Source organism: Pseudophryne corroboree, chromosome 4, assembly GCF_028390025.1.
Source record: "Pseudophryne corroboree isolate aPseCor3 chromosome 4, aPseCor3.hap2, whole genome shotgun sequence".
Taxonomy (NCBI): domain Eukaryota; kingdom Metazoa; phylum Chordata; class Amphibia; order Anura; family Myobatrachidae; genus Pseudophryne; species Pseudophryne corroboree.
In genome coordinates this window covers 41048669-41074170 of record NC_086447.1, presented here as the reverse complement: position 1 = coordinate 41074170, position 25502 = coordinate 41048669, and the positions used below count along the sequence as shown (strand labels likewise).

The 25502-nt window shown below is 45.6% G+C and overlaps 1 protein-coding gene across 24 annotated transcripts in view; it reads left to right on the top strand.

Moving 5' to 3' along the window:
• The window catches only part of OTOF (otoferlin), a 516469-nt gene that overhangs the window by 468192 nt on the left and 22775 nt on the right, over positions 1-25502 (top strand). For 13 of the 24 annotated variants that reach the window (XM_063914989.1, XM_063914999.1, XM_063914996.1 and 10 more), the window contains 12 exons: positions 3297-3445; positions 8223-8357; positions 11231-11368; positions 11870-11997; positions 12195-12365; positions 13273-13433; positions 13523-13665; positions 14435-14523; positions 16292-16390; positions 19936-20177; positions 24406-24584; positions 24724-24824. In XM_063914989.1, the coding sequence (XP_063771059.1) occupies positions 3297-3445; positions 8223-8357; positions 11231-11368; positions 11870-11997; positions 12195-12365; positions 13273-13433; positions 13523-13665; positions 14435-14523; positions 16292-16390; positions 19936-20177; positions 24406-24584; positions 24724-24824 (1735 nt within the window). Of the gene's footprint in view, positions 1-3296; positions 3446-8222; positions 8358-11230; positions 11369-11869; positions 11998-12194; positions 12366-13272; positions 13434-13522; positions 13666-14434; positions 14524-16291; positions 16391-16631; positions 16731-19935; positions 20178-24405; positions 24585-24723; positions 24825-25502 lie in introns of all 24 variants that reach the window. The other 11 variants (XM_063914987.1, XM_063914985.1, XM_063914998.1 and 8 more) reach the window with 3 other exon arrangements.

The window sequence follows — 25502 nt, the reverse complement described above, 5'->3', positions numbered from 1 at the left end:
AAAAAGCTGAATTTCGGGCGGGTTCGGATTCCGAGGAACCGAACCCGCTCATCTCTACTGAGGGGGAGAGGTAGAGAATTCCGGAGAAAGGGAGCAGCACGTGAAAAATCTTGGAGATAGGAGTGGGAGGAAGTAATCCGTAGACAGGAGAGGCGGCGTGCATTAGCAGAGCGAAGAGGACAGGTGGGAGAGTAAAGGGAGATAAGGTCAGAGATGTAGATGGGAGAGGAGTGGGTGAGTGCTTTGTAAGTGAGTGTGAGAAGTTTGAAATGGATTCTGAAAGGGAAGGGAAGCCAGTGAAGGTCTTGTAGGAGAGGAGAGATGGATGTAGTGCGTTTGGTGAGGAAGATGAGCCAGGCTGCAGCATTGAGGATAGATTGGAGTGGAGAGAGGACATTGTCAGGGAGGCCAGTTAGGACCAGATTACAGTAATCCAGTCTGGAAATAATTAGTGAGTGAATAATGGTTTTAGTGGCATCCTGGGTGAGAAAAGGTCTGATCCTGAAAATGTTTTTGAGATGAAAATGACAGGTTTGTGATAGGTGCTGAATGTGTGGTCTGAAGGAGAGGGAGGAGTGATGGATTACGCCAAGACAGCATACTTGGGGGCTAGAGGAGATAGTCATGCCATCAATGGATAATGAGATTATGGGAGACCAAGAGAGTGAAGGATTTGCAGAAGTAGAGGATGGTCCACAGTGTCAAAAGCAGCAGAGAGGTCAAGAAGAATAAGCAGAGTAGTGGCTCTTAGATTTGGCTGCATGGAGGTCATTGCAGACTTTGTGAGGACAGATTCAGTGGAGTGGAGAGAACAGAAACCAGACTGGAATGGGTCAAGCAGTGAGTGAGAGGAAAGAAAGGCAGTGAGGCGATTATAGACAATACGCTCAAGAAGTTTGGAGGCAAAAGGAAGGAGTCGATAGTTGGAGAGAGTGTTTGAATCAAGGGTAGATTTTTTAAGAATAGGGGAGACAAGAGCATGCTTGACGGCAGAGGGGACAGTGCCTGAGGAGAGGGAGAGACTGAGAAGGTGGGCAAGATGGGAACAGGCAGAAGGGGAGAGGTAGCGGAGGAGGTGGAAGGGGATAGGGTCAGGTGGGGAGGTTGTTGGGGGGGAGGAACGGATGAGGGCCATGACTTCCTCACCAGATACATGGGAGAAAGATGTCAGAGTTGGTAAGAGGGAAGGGGAGGGGTGGCAAGGGATGTTTGGTGGCTGGTTGCTGGTCTGGTGGGATGTGATGTCCTGACGTATGGAGTCCATCTTGGATGTGAAATAAGTGGCAAAGTCAAGAGCAGACAATGAGGAAGGGAGAGGAGGTGGTGGTGGGCAGAGGAGGGAGTTAACAGTGGCAAAGAGGCGCCGGGGGTTGGAAGACTGGGTAGAGATGAGAATTTTGATGTATGATTGTTTAGCGGGGGAAAGGGCAGTACTGAAGGATGAGAGCATAAATTTGAAATGGAGGAAGTCTGCTTTAGAGCGTTATTTCCTCCACTGTCGCTTGGCAGTATGTGAGCATTTTTGAAGATATCTGGTGCATTTGGTATGCCAGGGTTGAGGTGTTGATCTGCGAGGGTGAATAGTGGTTGGCGGAGCAACAGAGTCAAGGGCAGAAGTAAGAGATGCATTGTATAGGGATGTGGTTGTTCAGGGCATGTGAGAGAGAGAAGAGGAGAGAGAAGAGGAGAGAGAAGTGAGTCAAACAGGGAGGATAGGGATGAGGTGTCAATAGCCTCAATGTTACGCTTAGTGATGGTAGCCTTAGGAGGGAGAGATGGGGAAGCAGAGATAGATAAGTTGAAAGAGAGCAGGTGGTGGTCAGAGAGGGGAATTGGAGAAATTAGAAATATCACAGCGGTGAGTGAATACCAGATCCAGTGAGCTCCCATTCACATGGGAGGGTGAGGAGGTCCACTGGGAGAGGCAAGGTGAGGTTAAGGATTTAAGAGGCCGGTGATTTGTGGGGTAATCGATAGGGATGTTGAAATCGCCTAGGATAATGGAGGGAATGTCAGAAGAGAGGAAGTGAGGTAGCCAGGAAGCAAAGTTGTCGAGGAATTTGGAGGAAATGCCAGGTGGACGGTAAATGACAGCACCTCGAAGATTAGTAGGTTGGTAAAAGCGTATCGCATGGACCTCAAATGTAGAGAATGTAATCAATTATGCATTAGGCGGTAGCGAGGCATGTTGTATCAATGATTAATTTCTTGTATTTTGTGCCTCTAAATCTTCATCTCCATGTGTTACAGCTATGAAAGTTGCTTTATTAAAAAAAAAGTAAAACAAAATACACACACACATATAAAATATATATAATATAATAGTATAAAGCAAAAGAAGATGAGGATGAAGCAGAGTAGGAGTGAGTGGATGAGGAGGGGTTAGGGGGGGAGGAGTCAGTAGATGTCTAGGAGCTAGTGGATAAGGAAGAGTCAGTTGAGCAGTGAGTGAATGAGAAGGAGTTAGAGGAGAGGAGGAGTCAATAGATGGGGAGGAGCTAGTGGATGAGGAGGAGTCAGTTGAGGTAGAGGAAGGGAACATGTCAGTGAATGAAAACTCAGCAGATTAGACAAATTAATAAAGTCAGAACATACTACCTAGCCCTGTCCAATGAAGATGGGTAGATCTAATTAATCTATACATCTCCAACCATTTTGATTTATATTGATTACAATTATCCCACAGCAATGATATCACTATGGCACAAGAAACGGAGTGGAGGCCGCCATTTTATGGGCAGAAGCAATTATTCACTAACCCCTGAGGCATCTAGTGCCTCATGCCTCAATATTCTCCCTAGTTCCTAGTGAATTATAAGGCATAATTAAAATTAATTCTGGTCACATCCAAACAAGCAGCTGAAACTAGCAGTGAGGTACACTTGCCCTGCAGACAGTATTTCTGGTCTTATCTTAATAATTTAAGGCTGCACCATCTTCTGAAGCCAGCTAATTTCTCAGAGCAATGCAGACCAGCTGGATCCAGTGCATAGGTCTATGTGATATAATGTATGTATATACACAGTATATTGTATATAGTAGTATAGAATAATACCGGTAAGTATGCTCGCCTCCAGGCTGCATGTATTATTTCTGCTGTGGCTTGGTGACCTATCCTCAAACCCGGCGTCCTGTCCATGAAAGGGGAAATATACATGAACGTGGAGGTGGATAGCTGGGAAGGGAGGTCCTAGACCTGCCCCCCAAACTATCTGTCAACTTTCATGCACATTGTGGTTCAGTGCCTCGGTTTGCTTCCTTTCATTTCCATTCCACCCACTTGCATGATGACTCAGAGATCAAAATTGATGAATCTCCCATGAAAGGATCAAAGGGGCAGGTGAAGAACAAGGACAAAGTGAAGGTTCCAAAGGAGGACAAGAAGAAGAAGCAACAGGCGGAACTGGCAGAGAAGAAGAACAAGCAGAAGATTGATGAGTTAAAGGTAGGCTGACAGTGGAGGGATAACCCAGTGTTATACCTGAAAGGTTACACCATTGTCATATTTACAATAGGATGGCTACAAAGGGCCCCCCACATGCAGGGGGTCCCCCACACCTAGCTACATTACCAGCATCAACCTGGCTTGTGGGAGAACAGGGTGCAGGCTGCAACAAATGACATTGTCAGGAGACATTGTCAGTGCAAAAGCTGCCAAGTCGGAGGGGTAAGGAGGAGAACAGGTTAGCTCCGGGTGGCACCAGTGGTTTGCATAGCAGGTGCTCTTACTAAGATCCTGCTCTAGGCTACAGGTTTCAAGATATGAGGGCAGACAGATTATTAGTGGGGATGCATAATATTATTTCAGGACACTGTTGCGTAATGTGATATTGGGGCAGTGTGGCATAATGTGATCTAGGGGCACTGTGGCATAATGTGATTTTGCGGCACTGGTATGTGATATTGGGGCACTGTAGTATACCGTCATTAGGAGGCAATGTGGCATAATGTAAATTGGAGGCATTATGTCATAATTTGGACTGGGGACACTGGCATAAAATGACTTAGGTGCGCTGTGGCATAATGTGATTTTGGGGCACTTGAATGTGATATTGGGGCACTGTGGCATAATGTAATATTGGGGCACTGTGGCATAATGTGAACTGGAGGCACTGTGGCATAATGTTGACTGGGGGCACTATGGCATAATGTGAACGGGGGGGGGGGGGCACTGTCTTATAACTGTAACTTTAAGCAGCACTTTTCAAGGCACACTTTGATTTTGTGAAATGAATTCTCCTGTAATGTGGCATTACACCCTGATGTCTCTAGCAGTACTAGAACAATGAACAGTGACAGTGCCAGGTAGTGCAGCAATTATTTGTATAGTTTGGTTTCCCAACTAAACTATACAATACAACACATACACACAAACAACAATAAAAGCATAAAACAATGGCCCTCATTCCGAGTTGATCGGTCGCAAGGCGAATTTAGCAGAGTTACACACGCTAAGCCTACGCCTACTGGGAGTGTATCTTAGCATCTTAAAATTGCGACCGATGTATTCGCAATATTGCGATCACAAACTACTTAGCCGTTTTAGAGTAGCTCCACACTTACTCTGCCAGTGCGATCAATTCAGTGCTTGTCGTTCCTGGTTTGACGTCACAAACACACCCAGCGTTCGCCCAACCACTCCCCCGTTTCTCCGGCCACTCCTGCGTTTTTTCCGGAAACGGTAGCGTTTTCATCCACACGCCCATAAAACGCCGTGTTTCCGCCCAGTAACACCCATTTCCTGTCAATCACATTACGATCGCCGGAGCGAGGAAAAAGCCGTGAGTAAAAATACTATCTTCATAGCAAAGATACTTGGCGCAGTCGCAGTGCGAATATTGCGCATGCGCACTATGCGGAATTTCACTGCGATGCGAAGAAAAATACCGAGCGAACGACTCGGAATGAGGGCCCATAAGCATAAGAACAGGTAAAACTTGTGCCGCCCTGAACAATTGTCCTTCTGCTGATTACCCCCACGGTGTAACAGGGACTGCCTGAAAAAGAGCACACATATATATATATATATATATATATATATATATATAAAATCAAAATGCATTTAGGTCTCAGAAACATGTCCATTCAGTGATGTCACTGAAATACGGACACATTGCCAATAAATAGGAAATAAAAACAAAACAATCACATGTAGGGAATAACAAGCAATATACACGGAATAGATCAATACGATTATCGTATGACGCTGCAAAACAAAATAAAATTTTAATGAAATATAAAAAAGAAAAATACAAATAAAAGAAATTATGAAAATAAGATAAAAATAAAAAAAACTATATAAAAATAAACTGAAACTAAAGACAGTATTAAAAATATTTAAGTTCAGTATAGGTTCCAGCGCAGAAGTGTAATGTGTGATAAAATAATATTTTCTGTGTTGAGCGATGAAATTATGTAAAACAGAGGTGGGGAACCTTTATTCTACCTAGGGCCATTTGGATATTTCTAAAATCCTTCAGGTGCCATACAAAAATGATCAACTTGAAAATGTGCCTGCCCCCAGTAGTTATGCCCCAGTAGATATGCCCCCAGTAGGTATGCCCCTACTACATATGCCCCCAGTAGTGCAGTGCCAGATACACATATACTGCCACAGTGCCAGATACACATATGCCCCCACAGTGCTAGATACACATATGCCCCCACAGTGCCAGATACACATATGCCCCCACAGTGCCAGATACTCATGTGCCCCCACAGTGCCAGATACACATATGCCCACACAGTGCCAGATGCACATATGCCCCCACAGTGCCAGATATACATATGCCCCCACAGTGCCAGATACACATGTGCCCCCACAGTGCCAGATATACATATGCCCCCACAGTGCCAGATACTCATGTGCCCCCACAGTGCCAGATATACATATGCCCCCACAGTGCCAGATACTCATGTGCCCCCACAGTGCGAGATATACATATGCCCCCACAGTGCCAGATACACATATGCCCCCACAGTGCCAGATACTCATGTGCCCCCACAGTGCCAGATACACATATGCCCACACAGTGCCAGATACACATGTGCCCCCACAGTGCCAGATATACATATGCCCCCACAGTGGTAGATACTCATGTGCCCCCACAGTGCCAGATATACATATGCCCCCACAGTGCCAGATATACATTTGCCCCCACAGTGCCAGATACACATATTTCCCCAGAGTGCCAGATACACATATGCCTCCACAGTACAAGATATACACATGTCCCTACAGTGCCAGATACACATATGCCCCCACAGTGCCAGATACACATATTTCCCCAGAGTGCCAGATACAGATATTTCCCCAGAGTGCCAGATACAGATATTTCCCCAGAGTGCCAGATACAGATATTTCCCCAGAGTGCCAGATACAGATATTTCCCCAGAGTGCCAGATACAGATATGCCCCCACAGTGCCAGATACACATGTGCCCCCACAGTGCCAGATATACATATGCCCCCACAGTGCCAGATACTCATGTGCCCCCACAGTGCCAGATACTCATGTGCCCCCACAGTGCCAGATATACATATGCCCCCACAGTGCCAGATACACATATGCCCACACAGTGCCAGATACACATATGCCCACACAGTGCCAGATACACATGTGCCCCCACAGTGCCAGATATACATATGCCCCCACAGTGCCAGATACTCATGTGCCCCCACAGTGCCAGATATACATATGCCCCACAGTGCCAGATACACATATGCCCCCACAGTGCCAGATACTCATGTGCCCCCACAGTGCCAGATACACATATGCCCACACAGTGCCAGATATACATATGCCCCCACAGTGCCAGATATACATATGCCCCCACAGTGCCAGATACTCATGTGCCCCCACAGGGCCAGATATACATATGCCCCCACAGTGCCAGATACACATATGCCCCCACAGTGCCAGATACTCATGTGCCCCCACAGTGCCAGATACACATATGCCCACACAGTGCCAGATACACATGTGCCCCACAGTGCCAGATATACATATGCCCCCACAGTGCCAGATACTCATGTGCCCCCACAGTGCCAGATATACATATGCCCCCACAGTGCCAGATATACATTTGCCCCCACAGTGCCAGATACACATATTTCCCCAGAGTGCCAGATACACATGTGCCTCCACAGTACAAGATATACACATGTCCCCACAGTGCCAGATACACATATGCCCCCACAGTGCCAGATACACATATGCCCCCACAATGCCAGATACAGATATGCCCCCATGGCGCCAGATATTCCCCCAAAGTGTTAGGTACACACATGTCCCCACAGTGCCAGGTACACACATGCCCCCACCCCACTGTGCTGCTCACCACTGCTGCTCCAGTGCTCTTGCTGCTGGCCTTCTGCTGCTGCTGTATGTGTCAGGGGAGGAGAGTGCAGTGTGCACCTCTCCTGTCCCTTAGTGCTCAGTCCGGCGGTGGTGTGTGTCAGCTGTCAGGGGTCAGGCAGGGAGGAGGGTGCAGCTATGTCGTGCGGCAGCATGTAGGACCTCAAACCAGCCGCTGGTTTGTGAGTCAACCAGAGCTCATGGACTGGCAGCGGCAGCTCCTCAATGACTGACATTCCGCAAGCTCTCTCACGAACCGGCGGCTGGTTTGAGATCCTACTAGCCACCGCCAGACATAGCTGCGCTCTCCTCCCTGCCATGACAGATGCTGCCGCCGGACAGAGTACAAAGGAGCAGGAGAGGCGCACGCTGCGCTCTTCTCCACTGACACACTCAGCAGCGGCTGCCAGTATAGGTGGACGTCCGGCGGTACTGTGTACCTCCTGGACGGATAAAGCGGCTTTGCAGGCCTTATACGACCCACAGGCCGGAGGTTCCCCATGCCTGACATAAAGGGATGGTAATAAGAACACCCGCCTTTTAATTGTGGTTTACAGTCCGAGTCAGATAAAGTCATCATGTCCAATGTATAGCTCTGAGGATGTGAAATATGACTGGTTTATTTCCTAAACATGAGCTGAAGTCAGGATACTTGTGGGCAGGTAGAGGAACCAGTTCTTGTGAAGTAAAATGTTATCCTCTGCCTTTAATATTGTATTGGAACAGGTCTTTAAGAAGTCAGTATATCAGCGTTACCAACGCGTTTCACTGTGCTCTGGGCACTTCCTCAGGGGAATAGAGCTGTTTGGACCTACATTTTCCTGTTAACCTAAATCTCTCTTCTGCCCCATACGCACAACTCTAGGTGTTCAACAAGGAACTGGAGACTGAGTTTGATTGCTTTGAAGACTGGCTGCACACATTTAACTTACTACGTGGAAAGATCGGGGATGATGACGACACTATGAGTGAGGAGGAGAGGATAGTGGGGAGGTTTAAAGTGAGTAGTGAGTGTCCCTGTGACTTTCCCTAAATCTCGCTGCAGTCAGGGAAGTTCTTATGTGCTCAGTGCATTAAGTAGTGATCGCTGGTCAGAAACTCTGCAGCTCGGGAATATTGCAGCTACGATGCACAGGCCTTACAGTTCCTGATATCCGTAATCTATTCTGCTGGGGCATGAAACGGACGGGCGATTCTAAACCTCAGTCATACAGTGTGACAGAATAAGTCATCTCTTCTATTGTTCGAAAAATTCCAGAGTTTCTTCATATGCGGTATCATGTAACAAGTGACATTTATTGCAATTCCTACATACAGTGGGGCATAGACAGACACTTTGTGGGATACAGTATAATTCATGAGCAGGCTGCCTATAACTTACTTAGGGAACTGAGGCATGAGGAACACTGGGTCTAGGGAAAAAGCGTCCTGAGGGCGGAGCAGAATCCTCTATGGCGCTGTCCACCCCAGTTTGTGCAGAGGTGTATAGGACAAGGTGGGATTTACAGGCCGATTGGAAGGGCTTGGCTGAATGGGGGCAATCCGTCCTAAGTACAGAGTCATTGCACCTGTGTTGCTGAAAGGCATAAGAACATTTTTTTACTGTGTCGAGTGAGTTTATTTAAATGATATAAATGGGCAACATATACTGTATAATACATTCTCCTGTATTCATTTTGGCTTATTCAGGGGCTTTCCTCCCACAGTCCAAAAACATAATGGCAGATTCATTTATTGTTTCAGAAATTGGACCCACGTGTGTGTATGTTACAGAATTTAGACTACAAGATTCAAAGGGGCAGGAACTGATGTTTTGCTGAAGGGCGTGCAGGCAGGGCCGTAACTAAGGAGGGGGTGCCTAAGGGGGCATGTGCCCTGGGTGCAGGATTTGTGGGGGGCGCCAAGGAGTTACCGAGGAGCAGATATTTTTGTCTTGTTTTTTTTTAGCGGCAGTGCAGTGCTGCTCCAGTGAGACAGCAGACAGCTCCCAGGGCAATGTATCTGACCCACATGTCTGCCCGCAGCTGGCTCCGATGCTGTGTGGGTGAGCTCCAGTGCCTGGGATCTCTTCCATGTTTTCTACTGTCTTAAACTCTCTTCTTTGCCATGCAATGCTGCGACTAGCGTGCGGTGCACCGTACAAGCTATAGAAGCGCACTGTGCACCCAGTTAGTAGTATCAACCTCCACTTTGCTTCCCAGATGGGGGGATTTGGTGTAGTTTATAGGGGGATGTAGTACAGTGATGTAGTGTACCGTATAAGGTATGTAGTGTAGTAATGTATTGCAGTATATAGGGGCATGTAGTGCACTGATGTGGTGTAGCATATAAGGGGATGTAGTGTAGTGATGTAGTGTAGCATATAGGGTATGTAGTGTAGTAATGTATTGCAGTATATAGGTGCATGTAGTGCATTGATGTGGTGTAGCATATAAGGGGATGTAATGTAGCATATAGGGTATGTAGTGCAGTGGATAGGGGCATGTAGTTTAGTGATGTAGTGTAGCATATAGGGTATGCAGTGGAGTGCATAGGGGCATGTAGTGTAGTATGTAGTTCAGGGTGTAGGGGATGTAGTATAGTGATGTAGTGCAGTGATTAAGTGTTATGATATAGTGCAATGTATGAGGACACACAGAAGAGCATGTCATTGAACACGCTGGTGGGGCATGTGATGCATAGGGCATTTGAGGCACATAGGGGAATATTGTCCAATAGTATCCCCTTTTTTCAACATTTTTGATATTCTGATTATTTTAGTCTGAGAGGGTTTGTTTGCTTTTTTGTTTTGTGTGATTTTTTTTGGGATGTGTGTGTGTGTGTGTGTGTGTGTGTGTGTGTGTGTGTGTGTGTGTGTGTGTGTGTGTGCGCAAAATTACTGCCTTGCCCCGGGTGACGGAAATCCTAGTTTTGGCCCTGGTGTAGGCATTAGCAGTTTGCAAATACTGTACACTTTAATGTTTTCACCAACTCAGAACTGGCAGAGTCTAGGTTTGTCCTATAAATTTAATAGGGTGTATTTGGGCTTTCCAGTTGCACTGTGGTCTATTCCCGCTTCTCTATGTGCACTTTGGTGGAGAAACGCATTTCTATGTGCACTTTGGTGGAGAAACGCATTTCTATGTGCACTTTGGAGAAACGCGTCTCTATGTGCACTTTGGTGGAGAAGCATGTTTCTATGTGCCCTTTGGTGGAGAAACGCGCTTCTATGTGCACTTTGGAGAAATGCGTTTCTATGTGCACTTTGATAGAGAAGCGTGTTTCTATGTGCCCTTTGGTGGAGAAACTTGGTTCTGTGTGCACTTTGGTGAATAATTGCATTTCTATGTGCACTTGATGAAGAAGCACGTTTCTATATGCACATTGGTAGAGCAGTGTGTTTCTATGTGCACTTTGATGGAGAAACTTGTGTCTATGTGCACTTTGATGGAGAAACATGTTTCTATGTGCACTTTGATGGAGAAACATGTTTCTATGTGCACTTTGATGGAGAAACATATTTCTGTGTGCACTTTGGTGGAGAAGTGGGTTTCTATATGCCGTTTGGTGGGGAAATGCATTTCTGTGTGCACTCTGATGGTGAAACGCGTTTCTATGTGCACTTTGATGGAGAAATGCATTTCAAGGTGGGAAAAAAATAGCTTTGAATGCAGAAAACGGAGTGTTTCCAATCACACTCACAATTATTAACACATTATTGAGGTTTAACTGAGCAGCATTTTATAGTAGAAGAAAATGTGAAACATCTAATGTAGTGAAAGGGCTGGCTGTAAAGCAGTTTAAGGTTGGATGTGATGGACGTAGGTTGGACTTTGATGTGAAACAAGTTCTGCTGTTTGTAACCATACATTTGGGATGTTTGTCCCCCACCAGGGTTCCATGTGTGTATACAAAGTTCCATTACCTGACGATGTCACCAAAGAAGCTGGATATGACCCCAACTTTGGCATGTTCCAAGGCATACCCAATAATGACCCAATTAACGTGCTGGTGCGGGTGTATGTTGTGAGGGTAAGTGTCTGTGGGTGAGTTAGGGCCAGCATTTCTTTCACATGAGTTAACTTGTTTTTAAAACACAACCTGACCAAAATGCAAATGTCATGTCGAGTGGCGTTAACCAGGTTGAGCTAAAATAACCAGCATGGACTTCTAATGTACTAGGGTGCATAATATACCAGTCACCCCTAATACTTTGTTATAGTATATTTCTGTTGTCACATCTTTTTTTTGTAGTGTTATGTATTTCTCTTGTATGTGATTATAGCCAGAATTAGACAATGGCTGTGTATATTGATTAGTAACTATTTCTGGACTATTACTTTCATAAATGTCTAGTACAGTATATATATATGAGGCCTCTGCAAAATATATCCATTATGCCTGGCATCTATACAGTGCGTGAAGCCTTTTTGTGGATAGTGCAGCATTCATGGCAAGACAGCAAAATGGCCGACTCCTCTGTGATTTATGATGGCGGCAATCTGGTTTTCTTAAGATTTCCTTTTCCTTTAGGCGACAGATCTACATCCAGCAGATATCAACGGGAAAGCAGATCCGTATGTCGTCATCAAACTGGGCAAAACGGAAATCAAAGACAAAGAGAATTACATTTCCAAGCAATTGAACCCTGTCTTTGGAAAGTGAGTCATTCTAAAGTCATCTTGTTACCCATGCTCTACTCCAGCCATAGGTATCCTCAGGTAGACCTATAGTAGGTCTCGACCCTCAGATGTACTAGAGTGACTTTCTATCCAGCTATATCCTCACCAGTCATAATGTAGCGATGCTTTGCCACCTTCCTGCTCCATAATAAACCTCCCCACCATCTTTCCACTAGATCATTTGACATCGAGGCGACTTTCCCAATGGAGTCCATGCTGACGGTGGCGGTTTATGACTGGGACCTTGTTGGAACCGATGACTTGATTGGGGAAACCAAGATCGATCTGGAAAACCGTTATTACAGCAAGCACAGAGCCACGTGTGGGATATCACAGACATATGCAATGTATGTATGACATGACGTATCGCCACGTAAAATATCATCATCACTTGCACAGCAGTCACAGCCTGCGCTGATAGTGGTGATGTCTGGGAGATCGAACGATTGGGTAGGGACAGTGTGGTCGCATTGATGGGTGCAACTCTGAACACAGGAGAATATCTGCATCTAGATATTCTCCTGTGCGAATGCATTGCGGTTGACTTGCACGCATCAGGAATTATTCACTGCTAGTCACCAGGGATCAACAGGAAAATTCTATATATATGTGGGGCATCTAATTGGACAGTACTCCTATTCATCATATACCGCACAGAGGTGGTCTTCAGGTAGCCGACTGTCGGGATCCCGGTTCACAGTATACCGGCGCCGGAATCCCGACAGCCGCCATACGGACAGTTTTTCTCCCTCGTGTGGGTCCACGACCCCCCTGGAGGGAGAATAAATAGTGTGGCGCGCGCAGCGTGCCACCTGTCTCCGCAAGGGGCTCATTTGCGCTCACCACGCTGTCGGTATGCCGGCGGTCGGGCTTCCGGCTCTGGTATGCTGGTCGCCGGGAGCCCGGCCGCCGGCATACCATGCCACACCCCTGCACTGTATGTATATTACACTGAGTGCTTCTTCCTATCGTGCTACTTTTATTCTGAACGTGCGGCTAGTGTGACATCACCTCCATAAAATGCATACCCACCAGAACATACAGCATGTTGCTTACATGTGGCTTAAATCCTAACGGAGAATCACACTATATTAATTATCTTCTTCTTCCTCCTTCTTCTTCCTCCTTCTTCTTCTTCCTCCTGCTTTTCTTCTTCTTCTTCTTCTTCTTCTATAATATGTGGGGGTATGTGGAGACTATGGATCGTAGGAGTGCTCATAATGTATTGATACTTATCTATTTTTCTTGTCACAGACATGGGTATAACATGTGGAGAGATCCCATGAAGCCTACACAGATCTTGTCCAAACTCTGCAAAGAAGGGAAGATTGATGGCCCCCATTTTGGACCCGGAGGACGAGTTAAGGTCATGAATCGCGTCTTTACTGGCCCCACAGAAATTGAGGATGAAAATGGTGAAACTTTTTTTTTTCCATGAGTGCTCATTCTTTGTGACATTATTGTGACAGCAAATTAACTAACTATCGTTTCGCTGGGTCCTCAGGTCAGAAGAAGCAGACCGATGAACATCTGGCTCTCTCCGTCCTTCACCACTGGGAGGAGATTCCCCGAGCCGGGTGCCGGCTGATTCCAGAACATGTGGAGACCCGGCCACTGCTAAATCCAGACAAACCGGGAATCGAACAGGTAAAGGCAGTGGCTGCTTGTAAACACAAACCATCATTGTTCACAACAGTGGGTAATAGTTGGAGGTTTGTGAACACTCGGAATAATGTACATGGCAGAAACGGTCTTAATTTCCTTACGGTATCCAACCTTTCTGACCACTCACTAATTTCATCTTTTCATTTTTCCAACTAAAACACTCTTTGCGTTAAATGTAAATCAATATGAGCGTGATGGGGCACCAGACTGTCTTTTCCTGTGTGACTGTTGTATTATATTGGCCCAAGTGCTTCTAGGAAAGTGTTTTCCCCTATAAAGTGGGGCTGGAAGGTGCAAAATTTTAATTGAAAGGACCCGTTTTGGTTTCCAGCACCTATTCCCAGCCTAAGGATTCAAGTCTGTGCACCCTAGCTGTAATCAGGGGAACGAATCCCTAATCACATCTAAATAATCCTGTCCCACAAAGTGCAACCTTCTCCTTAATATGATGACTGTTGGAGAGAGCTGGAGGAGTTGCATGGCCGCGTGGGAAGAACATACAAACTCTAGACAACTGATACCCTGGTTGCATTAGAGCCCATGGTCCCGTCGTTGGGAGACAATGAGGCCAATCACTGTGCAGCACTTGGCGTATTCGTGCAGCCTAATCCGCACTTAGCCTGGAACGTCCCTCATCAACCTGCTCCTCCAATTTTGCAATCCTGCCAAGCTATGCCATCTTGGTCCGTAGATCCATGGAATTACCCGGTGCATTTGCTGGGCACTGACGGCTTGAGTCTGTTTTTCACAGGGTCGTTTGGAAATGTGGGTGGACATGTTTCCGATGGACATGCCTGCACCAGGTCCTGCCATTGACATTTCTCCAAGGAAGCCAAAAAGGTACTAGAAAAACTAAGTGATTCAGTGGCTAAATATGTCCAAAAATTTCCTCTGCTGAAGCAGGAGACCTTCATGATGAAGATACCTCTAAACATTCTACGCAGACACAGACACCTGAAAAAGGCTTAAAATTTAACTTTCACTTTGGCAACTAACCAAAATGACCTTACCCCTTCTACCCCACCCCACATGCAGACACACTCTTCATTCCATCCTCAGTAACCCTTGCAGGATCCTCCCAGTACACTGTCCCATCTTTCCCCAACGAGAATTGTTATAGTCACATCTAAAGAAGAAAAGTGGTCGCCACTGATTATCCTGGCTCTTATTTTGCCCGTAATTTTTTATTCTTATTACCAGAAGTTTGGACACATAAGCCTAGCCCCCATTTACTGACGCAACCTCCAAAATAGTTGCAGCACATAACTCTCTAGGAGGGGAAAAAGGACATATTCAGTAATAATGATGTCACTTTTACTTGTTTCATGTTTGTTTTACTATGCTGTATTTATGCCTCAACATGTGACGGAATACAGTGTATTTCGGCCAGATCTGATGGTCATTAAAAAATTATTTTATACATTATAGAATAGATACAAGTTGATGTTTTCTTTTAACCGAGACATCAACCAACAAAAAAGCCAACTTGACTCTCTCAGGATTGTTGCGGTGGCTTCAAATTTATTTTTATGTCTTCAAATTACTTTTTTATCTCTTCGAATATTTTCCTTCCGTCTTCAGCTGTTGATGGCTGAATATTATTTGTAACAGTTATAATTTCCAGCAAATGCATGTCACTCGTGCCTGAGATTTATATCATGTAGAGCAATAACTGTGTATATTACATGTATTGTTACTGTAAATATCATCGGTATATAACTTGTGATGTCCAAATTGGATATTTAAAAATGAACTCTGTTATTCATATCAACTTATTTAACAGGCAAGTATGTGTGTAACACGGGTTTATTTATCATAATTAAGCACCAATACTAGGATATTTGGATTTTTTTCTTTTAAAATGACTTTTCCTGTTTGCCTCTTTCATGCGATGATGACAGGATAATATTCCAGGATAATTGGGAATATTTTTTTTACATCAGAGGGAAACAATCTTGACGAATAAATCCAGAAAGTATTATTACATAATATCTTCATATTGACCAAGCTGCCCTACAAAACAATAAAGCCTAATAATTCAGTGCCCTGGTAATGTTCCTGGTGACATCTCGCTAGGCCCCGAGTCTGACTCTAGTAGAAGTAATTTGGTCACCATGACTTCGTTCATTTGTAAGCTCATATCTTGATTATTATTGAAGACGGTGAACCTGGCACTGGTTTTCAAGGTCTACCGAGTAGATTCTACCATTGTCGGACCCTAGGCCTATGCTCCTGCCTCCTCTCGGTGGGCAAACAAGGAACCTGACTACAATTTTTTTTTTTTTTTATCACTCTGACCGCGCCAAGAATTGTTCTGGCAGATTAAGTTATCCCTACAGCTCCATACAACGCATTTCCCCGTGTTACTGCATAAAATGGAACCCAACTCACCGCTGTATTGGGTACAGCCGTTGAAACCCCACTAGGCTTCTGGTGAACCCTTCACAAAAGGTGACATCACCTGGACTTCTGTACATCAAGTTGGTGGATTGAAGGATCCAGATACCCCCCGGAGGTGATGTTCTCCGCCATCTCCCGATAGCTCCCCCACCCCCACCCCGGTCTCCGACATGACCACCTCTCACCTGTCTCACTATCTCCTTGCCAGATACGAGCTTAGAGTGATAATATGGAATACCGATGAGGTAATCCTGGAGGATGATGATTACTTCACAGGAGAAAAGTCTAGTGACATTTTTGTCAGGGGGTACGTACAAGCGAACACTTGACTCTTTGTGTTGTGTGTGGGCTTCTGTGTACACTCATGGTGCGCACACACCAGTGTCCATGCTGCCGCTATTGCTGGGGTTTGTTTTTTTTTTGCTTTGTGTTGTGCGTGATTAACAGAATTTTGCCCTTTTTTTGCTTCTGTTTTTTATTTTTTATTTTTGTTTGGTTTCTTTGTCTCTCTCTTCCTCGCTGTTTATCGTCGTGCTGTTGCCGACTAGTTTTGAGCTGCGTGTTATAATTTGGAACACTGATGAAGTGATTCTAGAAGATGATGCGTTCATGACAGGAGAGAAGATGTCTGACATCTATGTCAAGGGGTAATGATGCACGGCCCGTATACTTCTAACACCCACGGCCCACTCCCCTTCCCCTCTAACCTGCCCAACCCTGGGCGCATAGACTGTGCATATCCCCCTGCCATCACTGCTTGCACCACTGCACTGAACTGCACTGAACTGCTGCACCCTTGGCTTGCCCGCTCCCATCTCTAGCTCGTCTCTGGGTTGCCATGTGGTGGAGCTGTTGGGTCTGTTATCACATGAAACTACTCTTCAGTATTTGAGGTCTCCAAATTGGGCCGGGTCTCACCAATTGCTAACAAAATACATAGATGGAATTCTTTTTTCCCCCTGACCCCTAGTTATTTTAGGAAGGGTAGGGGAAGGGTTGCCTTATCCGTATCTAAGTTGGTTTTGCCTATGCAACTTTATGTCAATGCCACTAATGAGCACTACCCTGGTGTACAGCATCAGTTGCACCACGTCCAACATCGGCAGTGCACCCACCTCTGACTCAGGCCCAGTGACTTCAGTGTTTGCCAGTTCCCAACTACGTACACTGTAGGACGTTCAGTTCTACTGAAAGACATCTCCCAGAGGACTAATGAGCCCTACCCTGGTGTACAGCATCAGTTGCACCACGTCCAACATCGGCAATGCACCCACCTCTTAGTCAGGCCCAGTGACTCCATTGTTGGCCAATACCCAACTAACTACTCTGTAGGACGTTCAATTCTACTGAAAGACATCTCCTAGAGGATATGAACCCACTGGAGCCAGAGCAGCAGCTGAGATAGTACAGGTCCTAGTAATATCTTGTCGAAAATGACTCAAAGACTGTGTAGACTTTACAAAAGATGCAGGAACCTCCTAGGAACGTTTAGAAAAAGTCCGGGACAATGTTTGGGGATCCAGTATAAATTTATGGAACAGATTTGTGTGGAAACGACAAGGGGCATTAAGGCTCAGGAATACAAGGCGTTAGCAGATGTCTGGAATAAGTAGAATTTAGGCCTGTATATGGTAGAAGAGGTGGACGAGTCGCCTCTGTGGTATATATTTATGAAACACTAATAAAGGCAGCCAATGTTACTGGATTAGTTAGCATGTAAAAGTCCCCTTCCCTAGTACCCAACCACCGTTCACATTCACTAGGCCAGTCAACAAAACTGGATGTTTCATCTTTGGCCCCCATTCCAAGGGAATTACTATAACCCAACCTCCACCCTCAGCACTGGAGAGGTCTTTCTCACCCTGGTTCCACCACACAACCCCACCAGCTAGAGATGCCCCAAGGAGCGGGTGTGACTGCACACAGTGTGTTTCATGTGTTTGCACCAATTAATAAACTGGGCTGTTTTTTTATTTATTATTATTATTATTCTACCCAACATGTAATTATTATTTTGCATTGTGTTCCTCGGCCCCAGGTAAGTGTCTCCATAACCTCCTTGTTTCTGAAAGGGTCTTTAAATTCGCCATGTCGGACCCTGCAGTAACAAAGGGGTTAACTCCGAGGAGCATCCATTCTGCAGATAAAGATGACTGCATCACCCGACCATTTTGCATGGCATGTTGGCTCTCCTCTCTTACTCTTGCGGTGCCATCTGTCTACCTGGCTGTGTGTGTGGGGGGAGCGGGGGCATGTGGGGCTGTTACGTGTGTTTCCCTGTCGTGGTTATTGCGCATTTCTCCATAGGCAGATTCACTCATATGTTGTGTATTTGTAACTGTGGGGAACGTACAACTGTATTCCCTCATTAGCAGAAGCAATAACGTTTATTTGTACAATAGATGAGGACAGGCTTGTGCTAACCATGAAAACACAGAAAAAATAGCAGCGCTTAAACTTGCATAATAAAATGGAATGACTGAATGAATGGATGAGTGAAAAACAAGTACAAAATTTTATAAAATCTAAAAACATACATGTAGGGTGCTGCTATAGTCACCATTAAAGGAATTTTTGAAACCAGACCATCAAGAGATTTTCCCAGCACAGTTAGACCTGGTGAAATTTTCACCCTCCCTTATTGCATATACTTGGGTACAAACGATAAGGGAACACCTTGAAAAAGCTGCCCATTAGCAGCGAAACAGGTCGGTGTGACCTGCTACTTCACCTTGACCATTCCTAACTGCAACTACACCCTCCTTTTCTTTCGGACAAACGGAAAAGAAACAACTTTTGGGACACTGCACCTCCACTCCGGGACAGAACTCCACTTCCATCTAAAGGCACCGCACGACTGGTGAGGACTTTTTGGAATCTAGCTAAAGAGAGAGCTAAAGGCTCTCCTACATACTTTTGGGCTGCTCCTCCAGCGGTGAAAACTTGATAATAATCCGTCCAGGTTAAACTGTGCTACCAAGTTCCCTTATCATTTGTACCCAAGTATATGCAATAAGGGAGGGTGAAAATTTCACCAGGACGAACTGTGCTGGAAAAATCTCTCGATGGTCTGGTTTCAAAAATTCCTTTAATGGTGACTATAGCAGCACCCTACATGTATGTTTTTAGATTTTATTAAATTTTGTACTTGTGTTTCACTCATTCATTCATTCAGTCATTCCATTTTATTATGCAAGTTTAAGCGCTGCTATTTTTTTCTGTGTTTTTATGTTTATGTTTGGTAGGTGCTACTAAAACCTACAATTTAGCAGCAGCATTAGACAAGCACACCCATAAGCGCCTGACTCCACCCTTCTGGGTTATTTACACTTTGTGCTAACCATGGGCGATTTCCAGATAAATGTATACAGTATAGTACTGTCTGGATCATAGATAGCGAACGTTTCCATAGGTTATATATTGACCATTCTTGGCAGCCCAGTTGACCATGGCTTTCCCTAGCATTACCTGGCGGAGGCGCTGGAGAGAGAGGGTTGGTGGAGGCATTTGACTAATTATATATTACTCCTGTGGCTAGTCACCCCACTGCTAGTATCTGACAAGAGGAAGAGCCATCGGAGGGTACTGGGCTAATGGTTCGTCATGAGACGTAGAAACATATTGGGGAAGTTATTTAGTACTGCTGCTCATATACTGTTACTTCCCTTTTACTTAACACAAACTTAAAATATAAAAATTTACAGCCACCTAAATTACATTAGTGATATTTTACTCTTTAAGATAACTTTTAAAACTTTTTTAAGACGCCCCTTCACAAAATGTAATGGACCATTCATGGCATGCAGCATTTAATCTCTGTGCACTGGCTTTGGCTCCGGGTGGGATATGTAGGTGGCTGAAAGGTCAGCAGGAAGATAAGCAAGACACGGATGTCCACTACCACTCGCTTACCGGAGAGGGAAATTTCAACTGGAGGTTTCTGTTTCCATTTGATTACCTGGTTGCCGAAGAGAAGATTGTCATCTCCAAGAAAGAGTCCATGTTCTCCTGGGATGAGACGGAGTACAAGATCCCAGCCCGCCTTACGCTACAGGTCTGGGATGCTGACCACTTCTCTGCAGATGACTTCCTCGGTACGTGGATATAGTATGATGAGTAATATGTTGATGAAGCGCCAGTTGCATTAGATGATGAGATTGGAGGTAACAGATGTAAATTTGGCAAATTAAACAATAGGACATAATTTCCGCAAAACTAGGAAAATATTACAAGAGTCCACATATGCTGAAGGGCACTATTCATTCGAGATGACAGTTGACCTCATGAACACATAACTGCGGTCATCAGCTGGACAGATTTCCATTGGTATACCTTCAGATGCATACCCGAGATATGCGATGCAGGCATATAGCTTATTCCAAAACACTCCTGAGTCCTTACTGCGTATATGTTTTCTTGGAATATAGCACAGGGGAAATGTTTATGTTAGAGAAATATACTACTCAAATGTCTTAGAGAACAATAGTAGGCCCATTCCTTAAGGAGCAAGGGTACTTCCACATTTTAGAGAGAAAGAGTACTCCCATGTCTTAGAGAGCAAGAGTACTCTCATCTCTTAGAGAGCAAGAATACTCTCATCTCTAAGAGAGCAAGAATACTCTCATCTCTAAGAGAGCAAGAGTACCCCCATGTCTTAGAGAGGAAGAATATTCCCATGTCTTATAGGGGAAGAGTACTCCCATGTCTTAGAGAGGAAGAGTACCCCCATGTCTTAAAGAGGAAGAGTACCCCCATGTCTTAGAGAGGAAGAGTACCCCCATGTCTTAGAGAGGAAGAGTACTCCCATGTCTTATAGGGGAAGAGTACTCCCATGTCTTAGAGAGTAAGAGTACCCCATGTCTTATAGGGAAAGAGTACTCCCATGTCTTAGAGAGCAAGAGTACCCAGTGCCAAATACATATATGCCCCACAGTGCCAGATACATATATGCCTCACAGTGCCAAATACATATATGCCCCCACAATGCCAAATACACATGCCCCCAGTGCCAGATATGCCCCCAATTCCAGATACACATGCCCCCACAGTGCCAGATATGCCCCCAGTGCAGATACACATGCCCCCAGTGTGCCGGATATGCCCCCAGTGCAGATACACATGCCCCCACACAGTGTGCCAGATATGCCCCCCGTGCAGTTACACATATCCCCACAGTGTGCCAGATATGCCCCCAGTGCAGATACACATGCCCCAGTGTGCCAGATATGCCCCCAGTGCAGATACACATGCCCCCACACAGTGCGCCACATATGCCCCCAGTGCAGTTACACATGTCCCCACAGTGTGCCAGATATGCCCCCAGTGCAGATATACATGCCCCCAGTGTGCCAGATATGCCCCCAGTGCAGATACACCTACCCCCACAGTGTGCCAGATATGCCCCCAGTGCAGATACACAGATACACATGCCCCCAGTGTGCCAGATATGCCCCCAGTGCAGATACACATGTCCCCACAGTGTGCCAGATGTGCCCCCAGTGCAGATACACATGCCCCCACAGTGTGCTCCCCCCCCTGCAAGTGCTGCTCACCACGCTGCTACTGTGAGGGGAGGAGAGCGCAGCGCGCGCCTCTCCTACCCCTCTGTCTCCGGCGGCGGTGTCTATCTAAAATTCGGTCCCGACCCATGAGCCAATCAGAGCCCACAGTCCGGCAGCCAATCAGGAGCCTCAGCTGCCGGTCCGCGAGCTCTGATTGGCTCATGGACTGGCGATGAATTTCAGATAGAGACCGGCGCCGGAGACCTTAGAAGTCTGTGCGCCCGGCTCGGCTGTGTCAGTGTGTGCGCGCACTGTGTGGGGCAGCGGTGGCCAGGAGCGAATCGACTCGAGCCGCATGCGGTGGATGAAAGAGCCGCATGCGGCTCGAGAACCGCGGGTTGGCCACCGCTGATCTAGGTAGACTAGAGGAATAGTCAAGAAAGTGGCAACTACAGTTTAATGCCAACAAATGCAAAATCTTGCACTTGGGTCTCAAAAATCCAAAGGCTAAATATTGTATTAATGGCACTATACTGGAAACTACTGAGGAGAAAAGGGATCTAGGAGTCACTATTTCAGTTGACTTAAAGGCAGGTAAGCAATGAGGAAGGCTAGTCAGATGCTTGGCTGCATAGGAAGAGGAATCAGCAGCAGAAACAGAGAAGTAATAATGCCACTGTATAGGTCATTGGTACGGCCTCATCTAGAACACTGTGTTCAGTTCTGGAGACCATATCTTCAAAAGGATATTATTACATTAGAGACTGTACAAAGAAGGGCAACTAAAATGGTGCATGGCCTACATCACACAACTTACCCAGAAAGACTAAAATATCTTACTATGATGTATAGTTTGGAGTAGAGAAGGGAAAGGGGGGACATGATAGAGACTGTCACATATATCAAGGGTTTTAAAAAGTCCAGGAGGGAAACATTCTTCAAAGGAAAAGAAGTAAGAACAAGAGGTCACCTGCAGAAACTGGAAGGTGGTAGATTCAAAGGAAACTTAAGGAAAAATACTTTACAGAAAGTGCATAGGTGGAATAGCCTCCCATCAGTACAGCAATTCTATGTCTTAGAGAACAAAAGTATTCCCGTGTCTTAAAGAACATGAGTATTCCCATGTCTTAGAGAATGAGAGTACTCCCATGTCTTAGGGAACAAGAGTACTCCCACCATGTCTTAGGGAACAAGAGTATTCCCATGTCTTAGAGAACAAGTGTATTCCCATGTCTTAGAGAATGAGAGTATTCTCATGACTTAGGTAACAAGAATTTCCCCATGTCTTTGAGAATAAGAGTACTCCCATGTCTTAGAGAACAAGAGTGCTCCCATGTCTTAGAGAATAAGAGTGCTCCCATGTCTTAGAGAATAAGAGTGCTCCCATGTCTTAGAGAATAAGAGTGCTCCCATGTCTTAGAGAATAAGAGTGCTCCCATGTCTTAGAGAATAAGAGTACTCCCATGTCTTAGAGAATAAGAGTGCTCCCATGTCTTAGAGAATAAGAGTGCTCCCATGTCTTAGAGAATAAGAGTGCTCCCATGTCTTAGAGAATAAGAGTACTCCCATGTCTTAGAGAATAAGAGTACTCCCATGTCTTAGAGAATAAGAGTGCTCCCATGTCTAAGAGAACAACAGTATTCTCATGTCTTAAAGTCTTAAAATGAGCCAAGTTCAATGATTCATGTGTTGCTAAATATTTGTAGAAGAAACAAACCCTACCGCATAGAGGATAAATACTCTGTTAACATGATATATACTACATATAGATATTTTAGAAGTTTAATGAGAAACGGGCACTCACCCTTTGTTACCAGCAGCGGGGGACGTGCGTCCCGGCCATTGCCTGGGAGCCGGGATGCCGCATCTCTCGCTGGTCCCCGCCCGGTGTCCGCCTGTTGCTAGTGTCTCCGCAGTGTCTCCTGGCCCCCGCCCAGTGCCTAGCAACATAGTTACGTGCAGCAGGGCAGCTGCACTCGTTTTGTAATTACTGTAGCTCCCTGATTAGATCTTGGGCATTTATATTCACTTCCAGTTTACTCCCTAATCACTGGTTATAGTTCCTGCTACATGTGAGAACCTGTCAGCCCTGTGAACTCCTAAGATTCAGATACCCTGTCTAGATTGTTTTCCTGGTTGGATCCAGCTGGCCTAGAATTCAGGTTTTGTGTGGAACTTCCACACAGGCTCTTGCCTTTCGCACTTCTTTCATTATTGTTACCACCTTGTGCATAGTGCATTTATATATGGTTTGGTTGCTTATATCAACCTGTGCGTTGTTGCATTTACATGCAGTCAGTGTTCTATACCACCCTATGCATTGCTGCATTTACATACAGTCAGTGTTCTATCCCACCCTGTGCATTGTTGCATTTACATACAGTTTGTGTTATTATTCCAACCTGTGCATTGTTGCACTCACGTGCATTTGTTTATTATCTCTGTCTGTGCATTGAACAGCGTTATCTAGGTTGTGTTCAGTGAATGTCTCAACGTACTGCATTTACTCTTGCCCAGCCTCCAATAGTCACCTTGTCCTTACATAAGACCTGGGGGCATCTGAGTACGGGGTGGACCTAATTTTCCCTGGAAAGGCTAAAGGTGAAGGTGAAGCCTAGCATCGCAGGAGGCTAAAAGACTGCTGGGCAAGGGTTATTGCGCGAACGTCACCAAGAACCACCTGGTAGCCCTTAGAACACCATAGTCCACGTAACACCCTTAGGCTAGCAATCTCTGGTGCAAGTTTCACCACTGTAGTAAGGAGATATGTATATGTAAGGTGGAAGTAAGTCTCTAATTTTTTTCGCCTTTTCACCATCAGGTGCAATTGAATTGGACTTGAACCGTTTCCCTCGGGGAGCAAAGACGGCGAAGCAGTGTTCTATAGACATGGTGGCCCCAGAAGTTGATTTGCCAATGGTCTCTATCTTCAAGCAGAAGAGGGTGAAAGGATGGTGGCCGTTTGTGGCCCGGAATGAGAATGATGAGCTAGAACTCACGGTAAGAATGTTTTCCTTGCCAGGTGGCTTTATGTTCCCCAATGTCTGGGACCTATGTGACTGGGTGGATGGGTGTGAAGGGAATAGATGGGTGGGTAAGTTCTGTAGATAGAATAACACAACGTTCTGTCTCTGATCAGGGTAAAGTGGAAGCAGAACTCCATCTGCTGTCTGCAGAGGAAGCAGAGAAATGTCCTGCCGGGCTCGGCCGTAATGAGCCAGATCCTCTGGAGAAACCAAAGTAAGTGAGGTTATTATAAGGCCAATCACTTCCCATAAGACTGCTGGTCATTGTAAACTTCCAGGTGCTGTCCTGAGATTGCCCATCACATCTCAGCACAGAGAGCAGATGGTGCCAGGCAGGGGAGCCCGGGCCTCTCTCAGCCAGAGGGCAACCAGCAGCAATTGGCACATGGCACATGGTAATTCCTTAGGTTATGTTCAGCAGTGGTGCCCCCTGCAGGATAGTCATGGTAATGGCTGTTACATCTTCTGATGTGCTCCTAGAAGAATCTGCTCTACGATTGGTCACATGTCTCAGTGACACCCAGTAACCAGCAATATAAGTACTGTATATTTTCACTGGTGCTGTATACAATACCTCTACCTGGTGCTGCATATAATACCTGTCTGTAAGCAGTGCTTTGTATAATACCTGTGACCGGTACTCTATATAATACCTGTGACCAATGCTATATATAATACTGGTGACTGGGGCTGTATAGAATACCTGTCTGTAAGCAGTGCTATGTATAATACTTGTGACTGGCACTATATATAATACCTGTGACTGGTGCTGTATAGAACGCCTGTGGCTGGTGCTGTATAGAACACCTGTGGCTGGTGCTGTATAGAACGCCTGTGGCTGGTGCTGTATAGAACACCTGTGGCTGGTGCTGTAGAGAACGCCTGTGGCTGG